Below are 24,933 nucleotides of genomic sequence, written 5' to 3'. Positions count from 1 at the left end.
ATAGGCTTAAACGTCATTTTTCATCTTTCATTATCCATGACTCCAACAAGTTCTTCTTCAGAATTCTACCAAAGAACTTATAAATAAAACTTAACTTCCTGAAAACTTGATTATTTAAGCCACAAATCTGCTATCAACAACTCTTCTAACAAGATTCTTGAACATATAAGATATTTAAGAAAAACTCAGCTAAATTTCAATTTCCATTCTTTCTAGGTTTCTTCTCACAACTTCCATAATTTCAAAACATAATTACTTACCAAGTTTAAACCAAAATCTCAGAATCAAGCTAAATCTTCTTCACCCTGTTGATTTCCTTTCAATCTTTCCTTCTGCTCCAAATCCTCTCCCTGTTCTCTCTCCCCTTCTCCTTTGTTTTCTCTCCCTGTGTTATTTTCCTTTCTCTTTTCTTTCTTTCTTCTTTTCTTTTCTTTCCTTTTCTGTTCTTTTCTTTTTCAAAAAAAAAAAAAAACACGTCACACACACACACCAATGTGCAATGTGTCCTTACAAGATCGGCCCTGATTATCAAGGAATTAGGGCGACCATTTGGGTATCAATTCTGCTTCGAAGATTGATCTCCATTTGGAAGCGAAAAGGGGGAATCAAATTGATTAGTCTGAGCAATGATTTTTTCATTGTCAAACTGGAATTGATGGAGGACCGTGAAAGAATCTGTTTATGCAAAGATCTGCACAACGATATTTCTCGAACCAAGTTCGAACCCGGTCTCCGATCTCGACCTGAACACTAGAGTGGACCTGCACAAGAGGGTAAAACACTCCGACGCTCAAGTCAGAATAGGTCAGACTCCGTATTTAGTTCGAGGTGAGATTCCATACCTGAGCGTGAAATGAGGCCCTCTATTTATAGATGGTGGATCCGACAGTACTTGTGACCAGCGGTTATATGTTTTTTGCATGTCGAACCTGTCGGGTTCCGAGCAGATCGAGCCCCAGCTAGGTCGAACCTTGGCATCTATACTTAGCCTTTTTTCAATGGGCGAACCCGGTCTCCTCGGCAGGGCCGAGGTGGACCTGGGTAATTCCTTTTATTTAATTCTTCAAACACCAATAAGTGTCATCCACGTGTCCTAGGTATTTTTACCCCCAAACATTGGCCCCCTCTCTGTCAGGTTCGATCTCGACCTGGCAGAGAAGTTTATCCGATTCCATTTTGGACACGTGGCGACTTTTAATTCGTAGAGAGAATATGACCTTGCGGAAGATGTTTCGATCTGCCAGGTTATCGGAACACTTCAAGTATTCCGTCGTTACGGATCTCGAGATGATCCTAGCCGCTCGTTGATTACACGTGTACGGTGCAGAGGTTTTTCCGATTAGCTATAAAGAGTTCTGAGTCTTCAGGTCAAACCTTACGTTCCCTGAATTCTTGGAGTTCGATCTGAAACCGGCTCGAACCTTCTGTAGGTCAGTCATTCTCGTTTTACTCTTCTTTTTCAAATATGGTAGTTTTCTTGTCTTCCCCTTCCAGCAGTGATAGGCTAGGTAGCGCAGGTCGGACTGTAAGTAGTTCGTCCCCCAAACCAAGTGATTCTGGGGAGGACTTAGCCCTTAGGTTAGAGTCCGAGCTGGAAGAGATAGAGAACTTTAGGTTTTCGGATGATGGTGAGGATAACGACATTTCCACCTCGGGCCAAGGTTTGGAATACCCTTCGAAAATGCCCGAGCACTATCTCGGACCCCTCCGTAGGGGGTTTAAAACTCCAAACGACATCCTCCTTAGGATTCCGGAGGAAGGGGTGGGTCACTCTTTACTTGAAAATGTTTGAGTACGGCCTGAGACTTCCCCTTCACCCTTTTGCCTAGGAGTTTCTCAATCGAACTGGATTGGCTCCTGCTCAAGTGGCCCCCAATGGGTGGGGTGTCATTTTTGCCTTGGCCATTCTTTTTTGGTTGTGAGCTCGGGACAAGGACGAAGCCGAGCTACTAAGTGTTGACCAACTTCTTGGGTGCTTTGAGGCCAAGAGGATAGCTAAAAAACCAGGTCGGTATTATATGTGCACGAGGAAGGGCGCGGGTGGTATAGTCAAGGGGCCGACCTCCATCAAAGGATGGGTAGGTAAGTGGTTCTTTGCTTCAGGTGAATGGCTGGCAAAGGACGAATCAGGTCGTCCCTTCTATGACGTGCCTGTTAGGTTTGGGAACCTAGGTATGAGGCCCTTATGTTCACATCCTTAAATTTGTCTTGTCTAGTGTTGATCAAACCGATTCCCGAGCTCACACAAGCTTCTTTCGACACCCTCAAGTATTACAAGGATCACTTTCCAAGCGGCAGGAAGATCGGAACCTTGGTGACCGACAAGCTGCTCCTTGAGTCTGGGTTGTTAGATTACAACCCCTTGGTACGTCCGATTGAAGCTTCGAGACCAAACTCCGAGCTTGGTAAGTCTAGCTCGGCCTCACTTCAATTTTGTATTTCAATTTCTATTTCTGACATTTTGCTTTGTCTGCCTTCCAGCAATGGTGTGCGGATTCTCCGGCAGTGTGAAGCGCAAGTCTAAGGTCCGTGCTCACGCCCTTAAGGTTGTTCAAAGCTCGGAGCCAATAACTCCTGCTGTGGTCGACCTGCGGTTCAAGACAAGGCTGGACCATCTTCTGAAGCTCCAACTCCAGTGATCGAGTTGGACTCTGTCGGGGAGCGCTCCAAAGAAAAGCGTTCGAGGAATGAGCCCGAGGTGCTGGACGTGTCGCCTCTGTGTGAGTTGAGGGAAGACTCTCCTTCGAAGAGGAGAAGAAAGAAGAAGAAAACCACCTCCTCCTTGGAGGTTGGACCTCGTGGGCCGCTGCCCACGAGTCATGCCGACTTGTGGACGACCCTAAGGGGAGGATGGGGGACGTCCGACATACCCATGCGGTTCCAAATTGAACCTTCAAGCTCCGGGGTGAAGGATCTGGTGTCTCACATCTCGGCCTCGAGCTTGGACCGCTGCCTCCGCAAGGCGTCCAAATTCGTGAGTGACCCAGGGTCCGTGCTGTAGAGGACCATCGATTACGCCACTGAGGTAGGACCTGCTCTCTCTTTTTTTTTTATTCTTTCACTTTTTCAACTTGTAGCTCGGTCTGACCCTCGCGTGTCTTTTCTTTTTACAGGCGTTCGTTGCTTCCATTCATTCAGAGGTTATGATCAAAGTCGAGTTGGATGGAAGGGAGGCTTTGGCAGTGAAGGAGAAGGAGAACTCCTCTGCTGCCTTAGAGGTTGCCACCATGCTGAAGGGCGAGCTGCTGTAGGCCCGGAGCGAGGTGGAAATCTTGAGGGCCGAAGTGGAGGCCAAGGATGAGCTTCTGAAGAAGGAGGGTGAGAAACACAAGGCGCACCTCCGAGCAGCCGACGCCATCACCAAAGGGCTGGAGAAGGAGAAATTCTAGCTCCTGAAGGAGAAGGACGACATGCTCCAGGCCCTCGAGGCGAGGGACACGGTGGCAGGGCATCTTGCTGCCAAGCACAAGGAGGTGAAGGAATGCCTCACCAACGGAACTCTTTTGGAAGAAGCCTTCAGGCAGCACCCAGACTTCGATGGGTTCACCAAGGACTTCAGTGACGCGGGCTTCAAGTTCTTGATGAAGGGCATTGCTGCCGACATGCCTGATCTTCAGATCGATCTCAGCAATCTCAAGAGGAAGTACGCTGAAAAGTGGGCCTCTGGACCTAACAATACTCCAGGCCCCCAGTCGCTGGTGGAGAAGTATGTTAGGGAGCTGGACTCTGACTACTCCAACATGGAAGGTGAAGATGCTCCGAGTCAGGAGCTAGCTGATGTCGGCACCACGCAAGAAGAAGTCCCCTCACAGCAGGGCGGATCTCGGGAGATGAACCTTCTGGGCTCCCAAGGTGAGTTGTCATCTCACCTCGGGAGTAGCTGAGGCTTCTTGCTTATTTTGTGTATATTGTTTTTTTTTTTTGTAAGTTTCAGGGCAGAGCTGCAAGGTCTATAAGCCTTGGCTCTGTCCTTCAATTAATGAATTCTCATTCCTCAAGTTGATTGTAATTATGTGTATCTAGCTCTGTCTCTTACTTTCATTATTTTTTCCTTAAGCTTTGAACTCGCTTTTGTAACTCTGAACTATCATATGAATAATTTCATCTCGCACCTCCAACTCGTAAGTCTTAAAGGATTGAGTGTGGGATAAACTCTTTTCACATTGCACCTTTTACTTAAGGTTTGAATTTGAGAGTTTCTTTTATTGGTCTTTAATATTTCTCCTCGAACTCGGAAGTCTAAAAATCCATATTAAACAATTTGAACTTTCTACATCGCACCTTTAACTTAAAAGTTCAAAGGGTTGAATTTTGAGTCCCTAATTAATATTCACATCGCACCTCGAACCCGTGGGTTTCGAGTGTTTGAATTTGATCAATTTTTGCATTTGTAAACCGTAAGTCTTATGGGAGTCTGTGGCCCCCATTTAATTTCTGATTGAACTCGGAGTCACGAAATTAAATAACTTGTTTATTAGCAATTAAGTTCCTCCCCTTGAAAATTTTTACAAGTCCGTTCTAGGACGATTTTGACATTTCAAGGGTAATAGCGCTTTAGGTGCTCTGCATTCCATAGATGCGCAAGCACATTTCCTTCCATATCGGCCAGCATGTACGTTCCAGGTCGGACTATGCCTTTAACCTCGAACGGTCCTTCCCAACTCGGGTCAAAAGTGCTCACATGACTCTAAATCTTTCTTAAGACTAAATGTCCAACTTGAAAGCTTCGAGGTCGAACTCGGGCGTTGTAATGTCTGGCCATTCTGTTCTGATATTCTGCTAAGCGCAGCTGAGCCATTTCCCTTTTTCCTTCCAATAAGTCAAGGTTAAGGAGTAGCTCTTCTTTGTTCTCCGTTGGCTCGTACTGCTTTACCCTGTCTGTTGGTATGCCGATCTCAACTGGTACAACAGCTTCGGAGCCAAAGGCTAGCGAGAACGGAGTTTCGCCCGTTGACTCTCTCGGGGTGGTCCGATATGACCATAACACTTTGGGTAGCTCCTCGGCCCATCTTCCCTTTCTGGAGTCCAATCTCAGCTTAAGTCCTCATTTTATAATTTTTTTTTATTGCTTCGACCTGCCCATTGGCCTTCGGATGAGCAGGGGACGAACTGAGATGACTTATTCCCAGGTTACTGCAAAAGTTGTTGAACTTTGCATTGTCAAATTGCCTTCCGTTGTCTGTCACAATGGCGTTTGGTATACCGAAACGGCATACAATGTTTGCCCATATAAAAGATGTGACTCTGGATTCCGTGATGTGGGATAGCACCTTGGCCTCGGCCCACTTGATGAAGCAGTCCACAGCGACAACGGTGAACTTGGTTTGCCCTTTGCCTAGGGGAAAAGAACCTATGATATCTACTCCCCATTGCGCAAATGGTCATGGGGCCGAGATGGGGGTGAGAAGCTCGGGAGGCTGATGGATGATATTTGCGAAGCGCTGGCAATTGTCGCAGGTTTTTACAAACTGCTTTGCGTTCTGTTCAACAGTGGGCCAATAGTACCCTTGTCGAACCACCTTAGCCGACAACGACCTAGCGCCTGAGTGGTTTCCACACACTCCTTCATGGACTTCCCTAAGGATGTAAAGGCCTTTTTCAGGAGTTACACACTTAAGCAGGGGCAGGGAGAAGCCACGTCGGTACAACGCTCCATCTCGGAGTACGAACCGAGCCGCTTTTCGTGCCATCTTCTTTTGCTCCTTCAGTTCTTGCGGCGGATTTCCTTGGATGAACTCCACGATTGGATCCATCCATGAGGGTGATGGAGTGTCAATCTCCATCACGTCTGGGTCCAGGATTGAGGGATTGTCCAAGATCTCGACTGGGACCGATCTGGCCAGGTCGGTCTCATATGCTGATGCCAATTTGGCTAAGGCATCAACATTGGAATTTTCTGACCGTGGAACTTGACTCACCTCGTAAGTCTCGAACTGGGCGAGGTGCGATCTGACTTTGCTTAGATATTTTTCCATTCGGGGGTCTTTTGTTTGATACTCCTCCTTAATCTGATTTACGATCAACTGGGAGTCACTAAAGACCTTGGTGTGGACGGCCCCCAATCCTTTGGCTACGCGTAGCCCTGCCAGAAATGCTTCGTACTCAGCCTCATTATTTAAGGTCCGAAAGTTGAACCGCAGGGCATACTTGAACCACGTGCCACCTGGTGCGAGCAAGAGGATTCTTGCTCCGCACCTTCTCTTATTGGAAGACCCATCGACGTAGATCGTCCACGGAAGGTTTGACTCGGTCGACTGAGGTGGTGAGGTGAGCTCCGCGATGAAGTCTGCCACTGCTTGCCCTTTTAACGCAGTTCTGGGTTCTAACTGGATGTCGTATTCACTCAACTCCAATGCTCACTTCATCAGGCGCCCTGATGTTTCTGGCTTATGGAAGATGTTCTTCAGGGGCAAGTTGGTAAGTACTACGACGGTGTGCGCTTGAAAGTACGGCTTAAGTCTTCGGGCCGAGGTGACTAAAGCGAAGGCCAGCTTCTCCATTTGGGGGTATCTGGTCTTGGCCTCGGTCATGGCTTTACTTGTGTAATAAATGGGACTTTGGCGTACTCCTTCCTGCTTGACTAGGGCTGAGCTGACAGCGCTGTCAGACACTGCCAGGTATAAGTGGAGCTTCTCCCCTGGCAACAGCTTTGCGAGCAGAGGTGCCGAGCAGAGATAGTTTTTCAATTGTTCCAATGCCTGCTCGCACTGTGCCGTCCATTCAAATGGTCCCTTCTTTCTTAGGACTTTGAAGAAAGGAAGGCATTTGTCAGTCGACCTTGAAACAAACCTGTTCAAAGCTGCAATCCTCCCATTGAGGCATTGAAGCTGTTTCAGAGTTTTGGGCGCTTCCATCTCGAGCACGGCCTTTATCTTCTCTTGGTTGGCTTCGATCCCACGGTTGTTTACCATAAAACCCAGAAACTTTCCCGAGGAGACTCCAAAGGCACACTTGGTCGGATTGAGCTTCATTTGGTACTTGCGCAGTATCCAAAGGCTTCGGTCAGATTGGAAAGATGCGACTTTGACTGCTTGCTCTTGACAAGCATGTCGTCCACATATACTTCCATATTCTGACCGATCTGCTTGGCAAACATTTTGTTCACCATCCTTTGGTAGGTCGCACCCGCATTCTTTAGGCCAAAGGGCATCACCCTGTAGCAGTACAGACCTTGGTCTGTTATGAACGCGGTATGATCTTGGTCTGGCAAGTTCATTTTGATTTGGTTGTATCCGGAGTAGGCATCTATGAAGGTGAGTAGCTCGTGCTCGGCCGTTACGTCCACGAGCTGGTCGATCCTCGGTATGGGGAAGCAATCTTTTGGGCACGCCTTGTTTAAAACCGTGAAGTCCACGCACATTCTCCACTTCCCGTTGGATTTTTTGACTAATACAACATTAGAGAGCCACTCGGGATACATAATTTCTCTTATATATTCAGCTTTTAATAGCTTGTTAACTTCCTCAACAATTACATCACTCCTCTCCTTATTTACAGGTCTTCTTTTTTGCTTTACAGGTCGGAATGATGGGTCTATGTTGAGGCGATGCACCATGATCTTTGGGTCGATGCCTGACATGTCCTCGTGAGACCATGCGAAGACGTCCGAGTTGGTCCTGAGAAAGTTGATCAACTCTTCCCTATCAGTGGCCCCCAACTTAGTTCCTATGCTTACTTGTTTTTCAGGGCTAAGCAAGGGAACAAGCTCGAGCTCCTCTGTTGGTGCAGAGAACTGCCTTTTGGCTTCTCTAGGTAGGTCGGCCTCGGACTCTTGCAGCTCGTCCCAAATTGTTTGTTCTTCTAGGGCGCATACTGACGACCCTTTAAGCGCGGAGGCATAACACTCCCTTGAAGTCTTCTGCTCCCCTCGGACCGTGCCCACTCCATTAAGAGTTGAGTATTTTACGACTTGATGAAGCGTTGAAGGAACGACCCAGAATAAGTGGATGATGGGTCTCCCAAAGATGGCGTTGAAGGCCGACCTTCCATCTATAACGACGAACTCGGTCATCTGCGTGACTTGTGTACTGTCCTGCCCAATTGTAACCGACAAGTCAATACACCCTTCTGGGGAGACTGACTCCCCTGAAAATCCAACCAAGGGCGTTGGACTTCTCTTCAATTGTGCTCTGGTCCATCCCAAGGCAAGATACGTTGTGAGGACAGAATATTGGCTGACACACCACCATCCACCAATACTCTACGAACCAGGACATGATCGATGAGAGGCGCGATCACAAGTGCATCGTTGTGGGGCAGATGGACCCCCTCTAAATTAGAGTCACCAAAGGTAATGGAGCAGGTTGGTTGCTGCTCCTTAATGGTGCACACCTCACGCCTGGCTTCTCGAGCCAGCTCTTTCCTTTTGTTCCCAGACTGGCCCCCACTTGGGCCTCCGAAGATGGTATTGATGACCGCGGGTCGGTCTTTTCGACGAGGCGGCAACCTCGAACGCTTCCTCTCATCTTTCTTTTCTGCCGAGTTGGACCTCGGTTTGCCTACAAATTTTTTGAAGTAGTCATCTTGAATGAGGTCTTCAATTTGGCGCTTCAACTCCCAACAATTTGATGTACTATGGCCGTGATCGCGATGAAAAAGACAATATTTGTCTTTATTACGCTTTTCTGGGTCTCCTCGAAGCTTCTCAGGTCGCTTGAGAAGCTTTTCCATCTCACTTTCCTCGATATTTGTAAGTATCTCAGAGATGGGGATGGTGGTTGGAGTATAACGCTCATAAGGTCGGCTTCGGTTGTGAGTGCTATCCGACCTTCGATAATCATCTCGACTGCTAGAGGAGGATGGTCCCTTGTCTTTGGACTTCGAATCAGTCTTTTCCTTATCTTTGCCAGCTCTTCCCTTGTCGATCTTTTTCTCTGGTCGGCCAGTTTTGATTCGGATGAGCTCTTGTCCATCAATGACTTTCTTTGCCTTCTGTAACACTTCGGTGAAGGTGGCTGGAGCCTCCTCCCCGAGCTTCACGGTGAGGGTCTCATCGGCCAAGCCGGTGAGGAAGTAGCACATGGCCGAGTCATCGGATCAGTGCGCGACCTTCAACTGCTCATCTTGGAACCTTGTGACATATTCTCTTAGCGTCTCACCTTCCTTCTGTCTGATGGTGGCGAGGTGAGTTGCTGTCTTTCTATCATAGTGCTGAGAAGAGAACTGAGTGATGAACTCTTTCCTCAGCTGAGAGTAGGTCGAGATCGACCTGGCCGGTAGCCTTCGGTACCACAAGCGCGCACTGCCAGTGAGCACGATCTGGAAGACGCGACACTTGATTGCGTCTGTCGCCGCTTGAAAGTCCATGAGGCCTTCGAAGACCTCAACATAGTCTTTTAGGTCCTTAGACCCGTCATAAGGCTTCATGGTGGGAGTCTTGAATTTTGGAGGAATCGGAGCCTCCAGGATGTCCGAGGTAAATTGCGATTCTCCCAGGTCACCATCATCGAACGGACTTTCTTTTTTCTCGCACTTGGCTTTCAAGGCCTCAACCTAAGCATCAAACTTGCTCTTTAGCTGATCGAACTCCTCCCTTGTGATCACTCCTTCGGGTGTTATTGGATTGTAGGAGGACTATGCCTGCCGGTTGGAGTTCCTGAGCAGGACGGAGATTGCCCCTTTCGAAGGGACGAGCTTCTCTTTCTGTTGAGATGCTCGCGGAGATCACCCCTCTGGTGAGTGTACTCCTTATCCTCTCCTCCTTCAGGGTGCTCTTCCTCGACTGGACCGAGGTGATGACCCCTCTGCTCGTGCACGTCATCGCGTGCCACTCGGTTTTCAGACCGAGACCCAGCGCCCGCAGCTTGCACCATCTCGTTGTACATCTCTTCCATGGTGCGCATCTGAGTACGCATTGCCTCCATTTCTTTCTGGAGCGCGTCAAAATTCTCCCGTGTAGGAGCTGGGGCTGGTCCTCGAGTGTTTCTCTTCAAGGCCCCACCTCGGCCGCGATTGGCCTTGGATGGCTTTGGATGTGCTAGTGGCAGAATGAGCGTGGTGATGCGTGCCGACCTGCGGAGAGGCTCTGTCCCCAGGCCTTCATTAATCTGTCCCTCTACCACCTCTGCTCCGACCTCCCTCTGATGGCCATCATTGGCCGCCAGAGCTCTTCGGTCTACCGTGTTGGTTGAGTTTGCTGGCTGAACCATTTTCTTTCACGTTTTTAGATTGGAATGACTTATATCGTCCCTTCCCACAGACTGCACTAAATGTTTATACAAAGATCTGCACAACGATATTTCTCGAACCAAGTTCGAACCCGGTCTCCGGTCTCGACCTGAACACTAGAGTGGACCTGCACAAGAGGGTAAAACACTCCGACGCTCAAGTCAGTATAGGTCGGACTCCGTATTTAGTTCGAGGTGAGATTCCATACCTGAGCGTGAAATGAGACCCTCTATTTATAGGTGGTGGATCCGACAGTACTTGCGATCGGCGGTTATATGTTTTTTTTCATGTCGAACTTGTCGGGTTCCGAGTAGATCGAGTCCCAGCTAGGTCGAACCTTGGCATCTATACTTAGCCTTTTTTCAATTGGCGAACTCGGTCTCCTCGGCAGGGCCGAGGTGGACCTGGGTAATTCCTTTTATTTAATTCTTCAAACACGAATAAGTGTCCTCCACGTGTCCTAGGTATTTTTACCCCCGAACAGAATCCTTCTTGATGGCCTGTGGAAAATTCTTGACCATTATTTGGTCGTTCGAAGTTGGTCGCCAAAATTCAGACCTTCAAAAGCAACGATAGATCGAGTAGCTTTGTGGGTACACATACCAGACTACATGATGGAGTTATACAATGAAGAAGGTATGAAGAGAATTGGAGATTTCATAGGCAAAACCGTGAAAATCGATTTAAAGACTCAAGCTGGGGAATGGAGAATTTTTCAAGATTGTGTTGAGGTGGATTTGACCAAAAAATTGTGCTCTGATTTTACCGTTTTGGGGGAACGGTTCAGAATCCAATATAAAGGGATTCATTTGGTTTGTTTCAATTGCGGGATTTATGGTCATAAAGTATAGGATTGCCCTCTTCAGTGTGCTAGTAGGACAGAGGATAAAGGGATGTCAAATGCAGAGGCGAATATTGAAGAGTCGGCCCATGTTACATTGGAGGATGACTTCGCTGGAATAGGCCATAAAAGAGACAAGCCAAAAATAGAGGTCTTAATCCCTCACCGGGCCATGGGCTGTGGATTATAGTGGAGAATTCCAAACAAAGGGGGAAAATTTACCCACACAAGAGTAGGGAGGGGTCGGTCAGAAGCTACCATGACAAACAGAAATTGTAGGAACCCTTCAGGTTCGCTTGAGAAAAATAAGAAGGCTATGGATTTCCCTAATGATGCAGAAAATGGGGAGATGACCCGCAAAGGTGGGTCAGTCAGAGAGGCAAGAGCTAAGTTTGGGGTGTGGAATAATAATAGCAATAAGCGGAGCACGAAATTAGGTTCTAAGGCTTTTGGATCCCCTTTCGATACTCCGATTCAGTGAAATAACAATGATCCGGGGGCAGTAGCCATCCCCATTGGTTGGATGGAGATTTAGATCCTAGGGATAGTAATTCAGATCGGGATGTTTTCCAAGAACCAGGGGTGAGAACTTTCTCTTCAATCCAACTCGAGGTGGTTGGGAATAGGGATAAGGAAAATTTGGAGACTCAACGTATGCAACTAATGGCATGTGATTCGGAAGCGGTTGATAGGAATATGTTGGACCAAGAAGCACCCTATGATTCAGAGCAATTGGAATGCAGGATAGAGTTGGGAATGGAGTCCGTAGGGGTTATCCTCCAGGGAAGTGTCTTTAACTCTTCTACTTTAGTTTAATGATTTTTTTTTATCATGGAATTGTAGGAGACTTTAATGACATTCTTTTAGAGGAGGAAAAAATAGGAAGGGCACCCTTTAATCCAAGATCAGCAGCATTGTTTTTGGATGAATAGATGCCAGTTAATGGACCTTGGAAGTTCAGGGCCCAAGTTTACTTGGAGGGGTCCCCTCTTTCACGGCCATAGGAGAAATTTTGAACGGTTGGACAAAGGTATTGTAAATGTGAGTTGGCAGTTAGCTTTCTCAGAAACATCCGAGTGCTACCACGAATTAAGTCTGATCATCACCTTGGACACGGCTGCCTTTAGTGGGAGTTCTAGGATCCAAAGACCCTTTTGTTTTATGGCAGCATGGCAAACTCATTGTTTGTTCTCAAAATTTTAAGGGATTCTTGGCCATCATTGGAGCCCCTCCAAAATTGTTTAGCCACTGCACAAATGTAAATTGACTCAATGGAACAAAGAAGTCTTTCAAAGTACTTCTAAAAAGAAAAGAATCATCCTTGCTAGATTAATCGATATTCAAAAGATTATCCCCAGAATCATAACCCATTCCTTTCTAACCTAGAGAATGAATTAAGCAAAGAACTAGATTCCATCCTTCTGCAGGAAGAGATTACTTGGTATAAGAGGGCTCGCTGTGAGTGGGTTCGGTTTGGTGATAGGAATACAAATTTTTTTCATACAAAGGCCATAATTAATCGGAAGAGGATTAGTATTGAGACGTTAAAGGATCAAAATGACGTTTGGTTAACGGATGAAGCTTCCCTAAGAGAGATAGCTACTAACCATTTTCAAAATCTATATGGGGAGACAGAGGCAGGAGAGAGTCTAGTGACTTGATGCTCTTTTCCACCCCTTCCTTTAGAGGCGTTAACTCATTTAGAGAGAGATGTGTCGAGGGAGGAGGTCCATAAGACTTTATTCTCTATAGGTGCATTCAAAGCTCCTGGCCCTGATGGGTTTTACGATGTTTTAATTTTTATCAGCAAAATTGGTCTATAGTCGGTTCCTCGTGTTTGTGAAAAATATCTTGGAGAATGGTTTTTCGGTGGCTAACAGTAATAGTACTTTTTTGGTTCTTATTCCAAAGATTGAGCTTCTTGAATCTATTCTACATTTTCGTCCCATCAGCTTATGTAATGTTTCCTACGAGATCATTACAAAACTAATAGCTCTTCGTCTTCGAGATTATATAGGTAATTTAGTTGGTCCCAATCATGCTAGTTTATTTGTCCCTATAGGCACATCCAAGATAATATTATCATTGCACAATAATTAATTCATACCATGGATAGACTAAAGAGAACCAAAAGGTTTATGATGATTAAGGTAGATTTAGAGAAAGCATATGATCGTATTTCATGGAAATTCTTGGAGGAGACCCTTGATTTGATCGGTATTCCAGTTAATCTTAAAAATGTTATCATGGATTGTGTTACATTGGCAACCATGCAAGTTTTATGGAATGAAGAACCTACTACAGAATTTAAAATACGAAGGGGAGTTCGGCAAGGGTGTCCGTTGTCTCCCTATCTTTTTGTTCTCTGTTTAGATCGGCTTTTTAATTGCATAATTGACTCGGTCCAAGAGGGTAAGTGGAAGCCTATGAGGGTGGAAGGCACGGTTCGCTTATATCCCACCTTATGTTTGCATACGATATTCTCCTATTTGCTGAAGCCTCTGTGGATCAAATTAGAGAAATAAGTACAGTTTTGAAAAGATTTTGTGATGCTTCTGGTCAAACTGTAAATCGTGCTAAGACAATTATCTATTTCTCAAAGGATGTTAAGCCTGAGGATCAAAATCGGGTTACAAATATTGGGGGTTTTAAGGTAACATCAAATGTTGGGAAATATCTACGACTCCCAATAGTTCATGGTAGGATCCGTATAGCTTCATTTCATAATATAGTAATAGAGTCAGCTTGAGGGTTAGTAATTGGTCTGCCACGGCTTTGTCATTTGCGGGTCGGGCTACATTGGTACAATCTGTTCTTCAAGTAATGCCCACATATTCTATGCATATTTTCCGTTTTCCTGTGGCAAATTAGATCAATTATGTTGAAATTTTCTTTGGAATCATACAAGCTTACATAGTAGAAGTCATCTAATCAACACTATTACAAGACCTAAAAATGAAGGACTCGATTACATAGATTTAAAGAGTTAAATACAGCCCTCATTGGGAAGATTACGTGGGGTGTTATTCAAAGGCCTAATGAGCTTTGGACTCAAGTCCTTATTAACAAATATAAAGGTAGAGAGGAGAATGACTGGACGTTAGGGGTCAAAATGGGGGACTCTCGACTTTGGAAAGCCATTGTCGGGGCCTGGAATGAGATAAAACATTGGATGGGATGGGGTATTGGTAATGGATGCCAAGCTAAATTTTGGATTGATCGTTGGATCTATGGGAAAAGTATGACTAAGGATCTTGGACTGGTTGATATTCCAGTTTTGGATTAAAATCGCTCGAAAAGAGATTGTGTTAGATTCTGGGGTGGGGAGTGGCATTGGAGGGTGTTTGAAGGAAGGATTAACCAAGCTACACTAGTTTTGATAGCTAGTATAAAACCACCTGATGCAACTTTTAATACTCCAGATTATCCGGTGTGGGTAGGGTCAACTAATGGGGATTATTCTGTGTCGATTATTTAGTCTCATATGTTTGAATGCAAAATTGACAGCTTTGGTAAACCAGATATGGAAAGTCATTTGGAAGTGGGAAGGACCAAATAGAATTAGATACTTTCTTTGGATGGTGGCGCATGATAAAATTTTGACTAATCTTGAAATATTTAAAAGACATTTAAGCATAAATGACTTGTGCCTTATTTGCCATCTTGAATCTGAATCGACTATCATGTGCTTCTGAATCGACTATCCATGTGTTTCGTGACCGTTTTAAAGCAAGACAGGACAATTATAAGTTTTGCCGTTTCCACAAAAATGTTGGGAAAAAGTCTATATTTGCCGACGTTTTCTACAGAATGTCAGCAAATATTCGATTTCCTGACGTTTAACAAAAAATGTTGTAAATATTGGTGGATAAATTTAAACACGCCAAAATTACGTATTAAATATTCCGACGTTTGAATAAAAACGTGGGACAAAGATCACTCCTCCCATTGTTTTTACAAAAATGTTGGAAGAAGATCACTCATCCCCACGTTTTTAATTTTCTCTCGACGAAAATAAAATCGTATGAACAATTATAAATTTTGCCGACGTTTTCTACAAAAACATTGGGAAAAAATTAATTTCTTTTGACGTTTTACAAAAAACGTTGCGAATATGGACGGACAAATTCAAACACACCAAAGTTATACAATAAATATTTCGACGTTTTTCGAAACCTGTCGAGAAAAAGTTGATTTTTCCCGACGTCATAGAGAAAACGTTGCAATAATGGCTCAATAAATTAAAACATACTAATATTGCACAAATTGTACTTTTGTCGACATTTTAAAAAAAACATTGGGAAAAGATAATTTATCCCAACATTTTTTAGAAACTGTGGGGGCAAAGCAATCTTTTGTAAACATTAGTTTAAGAACGTTGGGTAGATAACTTATCCCAACCATTTTAGAAAACATGGGGAGAAATCTTTTAAATTACTAAATCTCATCTTTTCCAAACGTTATTATAAAATGTTGGGAGAGGTTATTGGATACCGATGTTCATTATAAAAAGTTGGGAGAGATTTTCGCATACCAACGTTTGTTAGAAAACGTAGGGAGGGGGTAATTTATCCCAGCGTTTTAAAAAATGTTGGGATAATCTTTTATTACTTTTTTTTTAGATAATCTTTTAAAACGATTTAAATCTCCAATATTCTATCTTTCCAACATGATTTTAAAAAATGTGGGAAGATGATAACTTATCTTTTTTAAAAAGTTGGGAGATATGATAATTTTTTCCAACATTATTTTAAAATTGTTGGGATATGTTGAAGTATCCTCATGTTTTGTTAAAAACGTCGAGAGATATAACTTTATCCCAACGTTTTATAAAAATATCGGGGGTATTATTTTAAAATAAATTTAAAAGTTATAATATTTTAAAAATTAGATTTGAAAATAGTAATATTTAAAAAAATAAAACCTTGAAAATGGCCGCCACATTCATCAACGTTTTAAAAGATTTATCACAACGTTTTTGTAAAAACGTCGGGATAATATAATATATCCCAACTCTTTATTAAAAAGGTTAAGAGAAATAACCTTATCCCAACCTTTTTATAAAAAGGTTGAGATAACATAATGTATCTAAAAATGTGGGGCATTATTTTAAAATAAATTTGAAAGTTACAACATTTTAAAAATTAGTTTTGAAAATAGTAATAATTAAAAAAAATAAAACTTTGAAAATGGCTGCCACATTCATCAAAGTTTTTAAATATTTCTCCCAATGTTTTTTAAAAAACATTGGGATAATACAATGTATCCTAACTGTTTATGCAAGAATATGCACAACAACGTATTTCAGATTGCAACTCGAACTCGGCTTCCGGGCCGATCTGAACACTTGCGCGGACCTGCACAAAAAGGTGAGCACTCCGACGATCAAGTCAGTATAAGTCGGATTCTCAGTTTAGTTCGAGGTCAGAAATCATCGTACCTGATCGTGGAGTGAGGCCTTCTACTTATGGGTGGTAGTCCCGCTAATCTCGCGACGGTTACACCCGGTAATCTCGGGACCGACGGTTACGCCCGATAATCACGCCGCTAACAGTTGCTCACATTGGCCCCTACCGAGCTCCCCGGTAGGTCGGACCTGGGCCAAGTTCACCTCGACATTCATACTTAGCATTTGTCGACGTTAGTGGCGGCCATCTCGGCTATCCGAGCTGGGATGACTCATGAGTCATCTTGGAGCACCAATAGGGGTCCTCCACGTGTCCAGGGTATTTTCTTCCCCAAACATTGGCCCCCTCTCTGTCTGGTCCGATCTCGACCTGGTAGAGAAGTTCATTCGATTTGCTTTGGACGCGTGGCGACTTCCTATTCGTGGGAAAACATAACCGCTGCGGAAGATTTATCGTCGGAAAATTCAAATATTCCGACGCTTCGGATCTTAGGGAGGATCCTAGCCGCTCGTTGATTACACGTGTACGGCGGGGAAATTTTTCCGACGGGCTATAAATGCCCCCAATCCTTCAGGTCATACCTTACGTTCCCTGAATTCTTGGAGTTCGATCTGAAGGCAGCTCGAACCCTTGGTAGGTCGGTCCCTTCCCTCACTTTCTCTTTCGAACGTAGTTGTCATGTCGTCCTCTTTTAGCAGCAACTTAGGATCCGATGAGGACCTAGCTCGTAGGTTAGAGTCCGAGCTCGAGGAGATAGAAAACTTTAGATTCTCCGATGACGGGGAGGATAGTGACGCCTCCACTTCAGGTCAGGGTTTGGAATACCCTTCTAGGATACCTGAGCACTACCTCGGATCCCTTCGTAGGGGGTTCGCTATCCCTGAGAACATCCTCCTCAGGCTTCCGGAGGAGGGGGAGAGAGCTGACAATCCTTCAGAGGGATGGGTCACTCTCTACTTCAAAATGTTTGAGTACGGCCTCAGACTTCCCCTTCACCCTTTCGTCCAAGAATTTCTCTTCCGGACGGGGTTGGCTCCGGCTCAAGTGGCCCCCAATGGGTGGGGTGTCATTTTCGCTTTGGCCATCCTTTTTTGGCTACGAGCTCGGGATAGTGAGGAGGCCGAGCTGTTGGACGTAGACCAGCTCCTCGCGTGCTTCGAAGCGAAAAGGATAGCTAAGAAGCCTGGTCGGTTCTATATGTGTGCAAGGAAAGGTGCAGGCGGTATAGTTAAAGGGCCGACCTCCATCAAGGGATGGGTGAGGAAGTGGTTCTACGCTTCTGGGGAATGACTCACAAAGGATGAGTCAGGTTGTTCCTTCTTCGACGTCCCCACTAGGTTTGGGAACCTGGGTACGGAGTAGTTCTTGCTTTTTGTAATTTTCTTTTCTGTCATTCAGGTCTAACTCAAATTTGGTCTTTGTGCAGTTTCAATCCGACCAGTCCCTGAGCTTACGCAAGCCTCCTTCGACACGCTGAAATACTACAAGGAGCGCTTTCCGAGGGGTAGGAAGGTCGGAACCCTGGTGACCGACGAGCTGCTGCTTGAGTCTGGGCTGCTAGATTACAACCCTGCAGTTCGTCCCATCGAAACGTCAAGGCCGAACTCTGAACTTGGTATGCCGAGCTTGCCTCCCCCCTTTTTCATCTAACCTTGTGATGACCCCTGTTTTTATTTTGCAGCCATGGTTTGCGGATTTGCAAGCAGCGTGAAGCGCAAGTCCAAGGGCCGAGCCAATGCTCTTGAGGCCGCCCAGAGTTTGAAACTTACCACCCCTGCCGTGGCAGGGCCTGCCTCGGAAGATCCAGCCTCAGTGATCGAGCTGGAGTCTTCTGGGGGTCCCTCGAGGGAGAAGCGCCCCAGGGATCAGACCGAGGCGGTGGACCCCCCGCCTTTGGGCGAGGAGGTGAGGGAGGAAGCCCCTCTGAAGCGAAGAAGGAAGAAAAAGAAGGCGATCTCCCCCTCGGAGGTCGGAGCTTGCAGGGTCTTGCTTGCAAGTTTCGCAGATCGGGTGGACGATCCTGCGACCAGGATGGGCGGGACGTCCGACGTGACGGCACGGTTCAGAGTTGAGCCGTCAAGTTCCGGGGTGAGGGACCAGGTGTCCCGCATTTGAGCTGCAAGTTTGGACCGCTGCCTAAGGAGGGCGTCCAAATTTGTGAGCGACCCTGGGTCCGTTCTGCAGAGGACCATCGACTACGCCGCCGAGGTAAGACTAGCGTCCCCATTTTTGCTTAATTTCGCCTAACAGGTAGCTCGGTCTAACCTTTTCCTTGTACCGTTTCTCAGGCGTTCGTTGCTTTCATTCAATCGGCTCTGGCTGTAAAGGCCGAGCTGGATGGGAGGGAAGTTTTGGCAGCAAGGGAGAAAGAGGAGTTCTCTGCTGCCTTGGAGGCTGCTTCCTCCACCATGAAGGATGAGCTGCTGAAGGCTCACTCTGAGGTGGAGATTTTAAAGGCCGAGGTGGAGTCCCAGGCCGAGCTGCTGAAGAAGGAAGAGGACAGGCACAAGGCCCAACTCCGAGCTGCCCACACTATCACCAGGGGCTTGGAGAAGGAGAAGTTCCAGCTCCTGAAGGAGAAGGACGACATGCTCCAGGCGCTTGATGCGAAGGATAAGGAGCTGGAGCATGCGACTGCCGAGCTGGAGACGGCGAAGGAGCGCCTCAGCAATGGAGTCCTATTGGAGGAATCGTTTAGGCAACATCCTGACTTCGATGGATTTGCCAAAGACTTTTCTGACGCGGGCTTCAAATTCCTCATGAAGGACATTGCTTCCGAGCTGGCGGCACCCCTGGCCCCCAAGCGTTGGTGGATCAGTATGTCAGAGATCTGGACTCTGACTACTCCGATCTCGAAGAGGACCAGGTCGGCACCACACAGGAGGGCGCTCCTCAGGCGGACTCTTAGGCGATCATCCTTCATGAGGCTTTTCTCTGTCTCTCTTCTCTTCCTTTTTTGTTTGTAAGTGTCAGGGCAGAGCTGCAAGGTCTATAAGCCTTGGCTCTGCTCTCCATTAATGAAGAAGCTTTGTTCGATTTTACCTTGGTGTCGGCAACATCGTTCATTTCTTCGCTTTTTCCTTGAACTGCAGCCAATGTCACCTCGCACCTCTTACCTTTGAGGTCGCGCCTTCAATTAAAATAGTTGTAAGTTTGAGTTTGAATCTCTTAATGTTCAATGCATTGCACCAACTCTGGGTTTTTTAACATCGCACCCTTAACTTAAAAAAGGTTAAAAGGCTAAAATCCTAAGTCCGTAGCTATTCTTCATATCGCACCTCGTACCCTCAAGTTCGGAGGCTTGATCATTTTGAACTTTTCACATTGCCCTTTTGCCTTGAGCCTTGAAGGTTTGAGTTTTAAGTTCGTCAGTGGTTTTGGCATCGCACCTCGTACCCTTAGGCTTCAGAGGATTGAATTTGAACCAACTGCTGGAATGTGATCGCGTGGGAGTCCGTGGCCCCCATTTAATTTCTGGTCGAACTCGGAAGCATGAAATTAAATCATCACATTTATTCCGATCATAATTCTTTTGGAATAGTCTTTACAGATTCATTGAAAATCCTTTTGGCATTTCAGGGATAATAGCGCTTCAGGTGCTCCGCGTTCCACGGGTGCGCGAGGACGTCTCCTTTCAGATCGGCCAATATGTACGTCCCAGGTCGGACTATGCCCTTGATCTCAAACGGGCCCTCCCAGGCCGGATCAAAGGCACCTACATGCGTTTGGACCCTTCTTAAGACCAGATGTCCGACCTGAAAGGCCCGAGGTCGAACGCGGGCATTGTAATGTCTGGCCATTCTGCCCTGATATTCCGCCAGGCGTAGCTGGGCCATTGCTCTTCTTTCTTCCAACAAGTCGAGGTTGAGGAGCAGCTCTTCCTCATTTGTCGTAGGTTCGAAATGCTCTACTCTGTCAGATGGCATGCCGATCTCAATAGAGGCAGGGAAAAGCCACGTCGGTACAATGTCCCATCTCGGACCACGAACCGAGCTGCCCGCCTTGCCAACTTTCTGCGCTCCTTGGGTCTTGTGGTGAGTTGCCCCTAATGAAGTCCGCGATCGGGTCCATCCATGAAGATTCTGGAGCGTCGATCTCCATCAAATCTGGCTTTAAGATCGAGGGATTGTCTAGGATCTCGACGGGGACCGACCTGGCCAGGTCGGTCTCGTACGTCGATGCTAACTTGGCCAAGGCGTCAGCATTAGAATTTTCTGCTCGCGGAATCCGGCTTACTTCGTAAGTTCGAAACTGGGTGAGGTATGATCTGACCTTGCCCAAATATTTCTCCATTCGGGTGTCTTTGGCTTGGTACTCGTCCTTGATCTGGATCACAACCAGCTGGGAGTCGCTGAAGACCTTAACACAAGAGGCCCCTAATGCTCTAGCGATTCGTAGGCCGGCAATAAATGCTTCATACTCAGCCTCGTTGTTAGAAGTCCGGAAGCCGAACCGCGAGGCATACTTAAATCGCTCGCCCCCTGGTCCAAGCAAGAGGACACCGGCTCCACACCCTTTCTCATTGGAGGATCCGTCGACATAGACTGTCCAAGGTAGGTCGGACTCGCTCAGCTCGGAAGGTGGTGTGAGCTCGGCTATGAAATCTGCTGCTGCTTGTCCTTTCAACGCAGTTCTGGGTTCGAACTGGATGTCATACTCACTTAGCTCTATTGCCCACTTCATTAGGCGTCCAGAAGCTTCCGGCTTACGGAAGATGCTTTTTAGGGGCAAGTTAGTGAGCACCACCACCGTATGGGCTTGGAAGTATGGTCTAAGCCGTCGGGCCGAGATGACCAAAGCGAGAGCCAACTTCTCCATCTGAGGGTATCTAGTCTCGGCTTCGGTCATAGCCTTGCTTGTGTAGTAGACCGGGTTTTGCCGCGCTTCCTCTTGCCTGATTAGGACCGAGCTGACGGCACTGTCAGATACTGCTAAGTACAATTGGAGCTTGTCTCCCAGCATGGGCTTGGCGAGCAAAGGTGCCGAACAGAGGTAGCTCTTCAATTGCTGAAACGCTTGCTCGCACTCCGCTGTCCATTCAAACGGCCCTTTCTTTCGTAGGATTTTGAAGAAAGGAAGGCATTTATCTGTCGATCTTGAAACAAACCGGCTCAGGGCCGCAATCCTGCCATTGAGACACTGAAGCTGATTCAGCGTCTTCGGTGCCTCCATCTCGGTCACGGCTTTAATCTTTTCGGGATTGGCCTCGATTCCCCGGTTATTCACCATGAAGCCGAGGAATTTTCCCGAAGAGACGCCAAAGGCACACTTAGCGGGGTTGAGCTTCATTCGATATGCCCTCAGAACCTCAAAGGCTTCGGTCAGATCGGAGAGATGTGACTTAGACTGCTTGCTCTTGACAAGCATGTCGTCTACATACACTTCCATATTCCCGCCGATCTGCTTGGCGAACATTTTGTTCACCATTCTCTGGTAGGTCGCTCCTGCGTTCTTTAATCCGAAGGGCATGACCTTGTAGCAGTACAGACCTTGGTCTGTTATGAAAGCGGTATGACCTTCATCTGGGACATGCATCTTGATTTGGTTGTACCCAGAGTAGGCGTCCAAGAAGGTGAGCAATTCGTGCCCGGCTGTGGCGTCCACGAGCTGATCAATCCTCGGCAGTGGGAAGCAATCTTTCGGGCATGCCTTATTTAAGTTCGTAAAATCTACGCACATTCTCCACTTGCCGTTAGATTTTTTAACTAATACAACATTGGAGAGCCACTCGGGATACGAAATTTCTCTTATGTATTCAGCTTTCAAAAGTTTGTTAACTTCCTCAACAATTACATCACTCCTTTCCTTGTTTATAGGTCTTCTCTTTTGTTTCACAGGTCGGAATGATGGATCTATGCTGAGGCGATGCGTCATAATTCGCGGGTCAATGCCAGGCATGTCCTCATGGGACCACGCAAAGACGTCCGAGTTGGATCTGAGGAAGTGGATTAGCTTCTCTCTGTCGGTGGCCCCCAGCTTGGTTCCTATGCTTACCTGCTTCTCGGGACTAAGCAGAGGAACAAGCTCGAGCTCCTCAGTGGGTGCGGCAAACTCCTTCCTCGGCAGGTCGGCCTCGAACTCGAGCGCCCCATCCCTACCGGCGAGCGTTTCGAGGGCGCAGATCGATGAGCCCTTGAGTGCGGAGGCATAACACTCCCTCGAAGCGGTCTGTTCTCCTCGGACCGTGCCCATGCCATTGGGGGTGGGATACTTCAAAACTTGATGCAGTGTTGAGGGAATGGCCCGAAATGAGTGGATGATGGGTCTCCCAAAGATGGCGTTATAGGCCGATCTACCGTCAATTACCACGAACTCGGCCATTTGAGTGACCCGAGTTCGGTCCTGCCCCAGCGTGACCGGCAAGTCGATGCAACCCTCTGGGATACCGATTCTCTAGAGAACCCAACCAGCGGTGTCGGGCTTCTCTTCAATTGTGACCTCGTCCATCCCAAGGCGAGGTAGGTCGGTAAGGACAGGATGTTAGCCGATGCACCCCCGTCTACCAGCACTCTCCTGACCACCACATGATCAATCAAGGGAGCAATCACAAGTGCATCATTGTGGGGCAGGTGGACCTCCTCCAAGTCTGCACCGTCGAAGGTGATTAGGCAGGTCGGCCCCTACTCCCTGATGATGCACTCCTCGCGCCTGGCTGCACGGGCTAACTCCTTTCTTTTATGTCCGGACTGACCCCCGCTTGGCCCTCCAAAAATGGTATTGATGACCGCAGGTCGGTCGGTGCGCCGGGGTGGCGTCCTTGAACGCTTTCGCTCCTCCTTTTTTTCTGCTGAGCTGGTCCTGGGCTTTCCCTCAAACTTCTTGAAGTAGCCATCTTGAATTAGATCCTCAATTTGGCGCTTCAACTCCCAGCAGTCCGACGTGTTGTGGCCGTGCTCCCGATGGAAGCGGCAATACTTGTCCTTGCTGCGCCTCTCCGGGGCTCCCCGAAGCTTCTCAGGACGCTTGAGTAGTTTTTCCATTCCAGATTCCTCGATGTTTGTTAGGATCTCGGAAATTGGAATCGTGGTCGGGGTGAAGTGTTCGTAAGGTCGGCTCCTGGTAGGTCCGCTCTCCGCCCTTCGACACTCAGCTCGGCCGCTGGAAAAGGATCCCTTGTCCTTGGACTTGGGATCTGCCCTTTCATCTTTTCCACTTCTGCCCCGGCCGATCTTTCGTTCAGGTCGGCCGGTTTTGGTTCGGAGGAGCTCCTGTCCATCGATGACTTTCTTCGCCTTCTGAAGCACCTCGGCGAAGGTGGCCGGGCCTCCTCTCCAAGTTTCACCGTGAGGGCTTCGTCGGCTAGACCGGTGAGAAAATAGCACATGGCCGAGTCATCGGAGCAGTGTGCAACCTTCAACTGCTCCTCCTGGAATCTGGTGACATATTCCCGCAGCGTCTCACCCTCCTTCTGCCTGATGGTGGCGAGATGGGTCGCTGTCTTTTTGTCATAGTGCCGAGAAGAGAACTGGGCGAGGAACTCCCTTCTCAGCTGAGAGTAGGTCGAGATCGACCTGGCTGGCAGTCTCCGATACCACAATCGCGCGCTGCCAGTAAGCGCGATCTGAAAGGCGCGGCATTTGATTGCGTCTGATGCCGCTTGGAAGTCCATGAGGCCTTCAAAGACCTCAACATAGTCCTTGGGGTCTTTCGTCCCATCATAAGGCTTCACGGTAGGAGCTTTGAACTTCGGAGGGATTGGTACTTCCAAAACGTCCGAGGTGAAAGGCGATTCTCCCAAGTCGCCATCGTTCAGTGAATCGTCTTTCTGCTCACATTTGGCCTTTAAGGCCTCCACCTGAGCATCGAGCTCCCCCCTCAGCTGGTCGAACTCCTCCCTTGTGATTATCCCTGCGGGATTGTGAGAGGATTCAGCCTGCTGGTTGGAGCTCCTGTGTGAGCGGGATGGTGACTGCCCTTTTCGGAGAGACGAGCCTCTCTTTCTGTTGAGATGCTCACGGAGGTCTCCCCTCTGGCGAGTGTATCCCTCGCTCTCGTTGTCTTTGGGACGTTCCCCCTCGGCTGGGCTGAGGTGGGAACCCCTTTGCTCGCGTACGTCCACACGCGTCACTCGATTTTCAGATCGGGACCCTGCGCCTGCAGTTAGCATCATTTCGTTATACATTTCCTCCATGGTGCGCATTTGTGTGCGCATTGCCTCCATTTCTCTCTGGAGCGCATCAAAGTTCTCGCTTGTTGGAGCTGGGGCTGGACCCCGGGCGCCCTTCTTAGAGGTCCCACCTCGGCCACGGGTGGCCTTGGACGTCCTCGGGTGCGCAGGCGGTAGGGCAGGCGCGGTGATCCGTGCCGACCTGCGGAGGGGTTCCGTTGCTAGGCCGTCGTGACCTTGCCCCTCTACCGCTGCTGCTCCGACCTCCCTCTGGTGGGCATCGCTGGCAGCTAGAGTCCTTCGATCTGTCGTATTGGTCGAGTTCGCTGGTTGAACCATGGTCGCTCGCGTGTTGGTTTAAAAGAATTGGGATGACTTAGATTGTCGTTCCCACGACGACGCCAAATGTT

At 47.4% G+C, this 24,933-nt stretch overlaps 2 protein-coding genes across 2 annotated transcripts; both read left to right on the top strand.

The window, feature by feature from the left end:
* The first annotated feature begins 2,751 nt into the window (after positions 1 to 2,751).
* Positions 2,752 to 4,063, top strand: LOC148209085 (uncharacterized). The gene is made up of 2 exons (XM_088118111.1): positions 2,752 to 3,025; positions 3,114 to 4,063. The coding sequence occupies exon 2, from the start codon at positions 3,411 to 3,413 to the stop codon at positions 3,882 to 3,884; it is 474 nt and encodes a 157-aa protein (XP_087974237.1). The 5' UTR covers positions 2,752 to 3,025; positions 3,114 to 3,410; the 3' UTR covers positions 3,885 to 4,063.
* Positions 4,064 to 17,820: 13,757 nt separating this feature from the next.
* LOC148209084 (uncharacterized) lies at positions 17,821 to 18,531 on the top strand. Its single transcript, XM_088117961.1, has 2 exons — positions 17,821 to 18,031; positions 18,098 to 18,531. Exon 2 carries the CDS (start codon positions 18,100 to 18,102, stop codon positions 18,529 to 18,531), a length of 432 nt encoding a protein of 143 aa, XP_087974087.1. The 5' UTR covers positions 17,821 to 18,031; positions 18,098 to 18,099.
* Positions 18,532 to 24,933: the final 6,402 nt, after the last annotated feature.

The sequence above is a fragment of the Momordica charantia genome, assembly GCF_013281855.1.
Source record: "Momordica charantia cultivar OHB3-1 chromosome 9 unlocalized genomic scaffold, Mcharantia_2.0 BLBB01000009.1, whole genome shotgun sequence".
NCBI classification, from domain to species: Eukaryota; Viridiplantae; Streptophyta; class Magnoliopsida; order Cucurbitales; family Cucurbitaceae; genus Momordica; species Momordica charantia.
Note: the sequence above shows the minus strand (reverse complement) of the source record. Positions and strands in the feature narration are given on the sequence as shown.

Bases quoted from the DNA above. Each gene is read 5' to 3' on its own strand.
- LOC148209085 (XM_088118111.1), top strand. From the start codon at position 3,411: ATGCTCCAGGCCCTCGAGGCGAGGGACACGGTGGCAGGGCATCTTGCT.
- LOC148209084 (XM_088117961.1), top strand. From the start codon at position 18,100: ATGGTTTGCGGATTTGCAAGCAGCGTGAAGCGCAAGTCCAAGGGCCGA.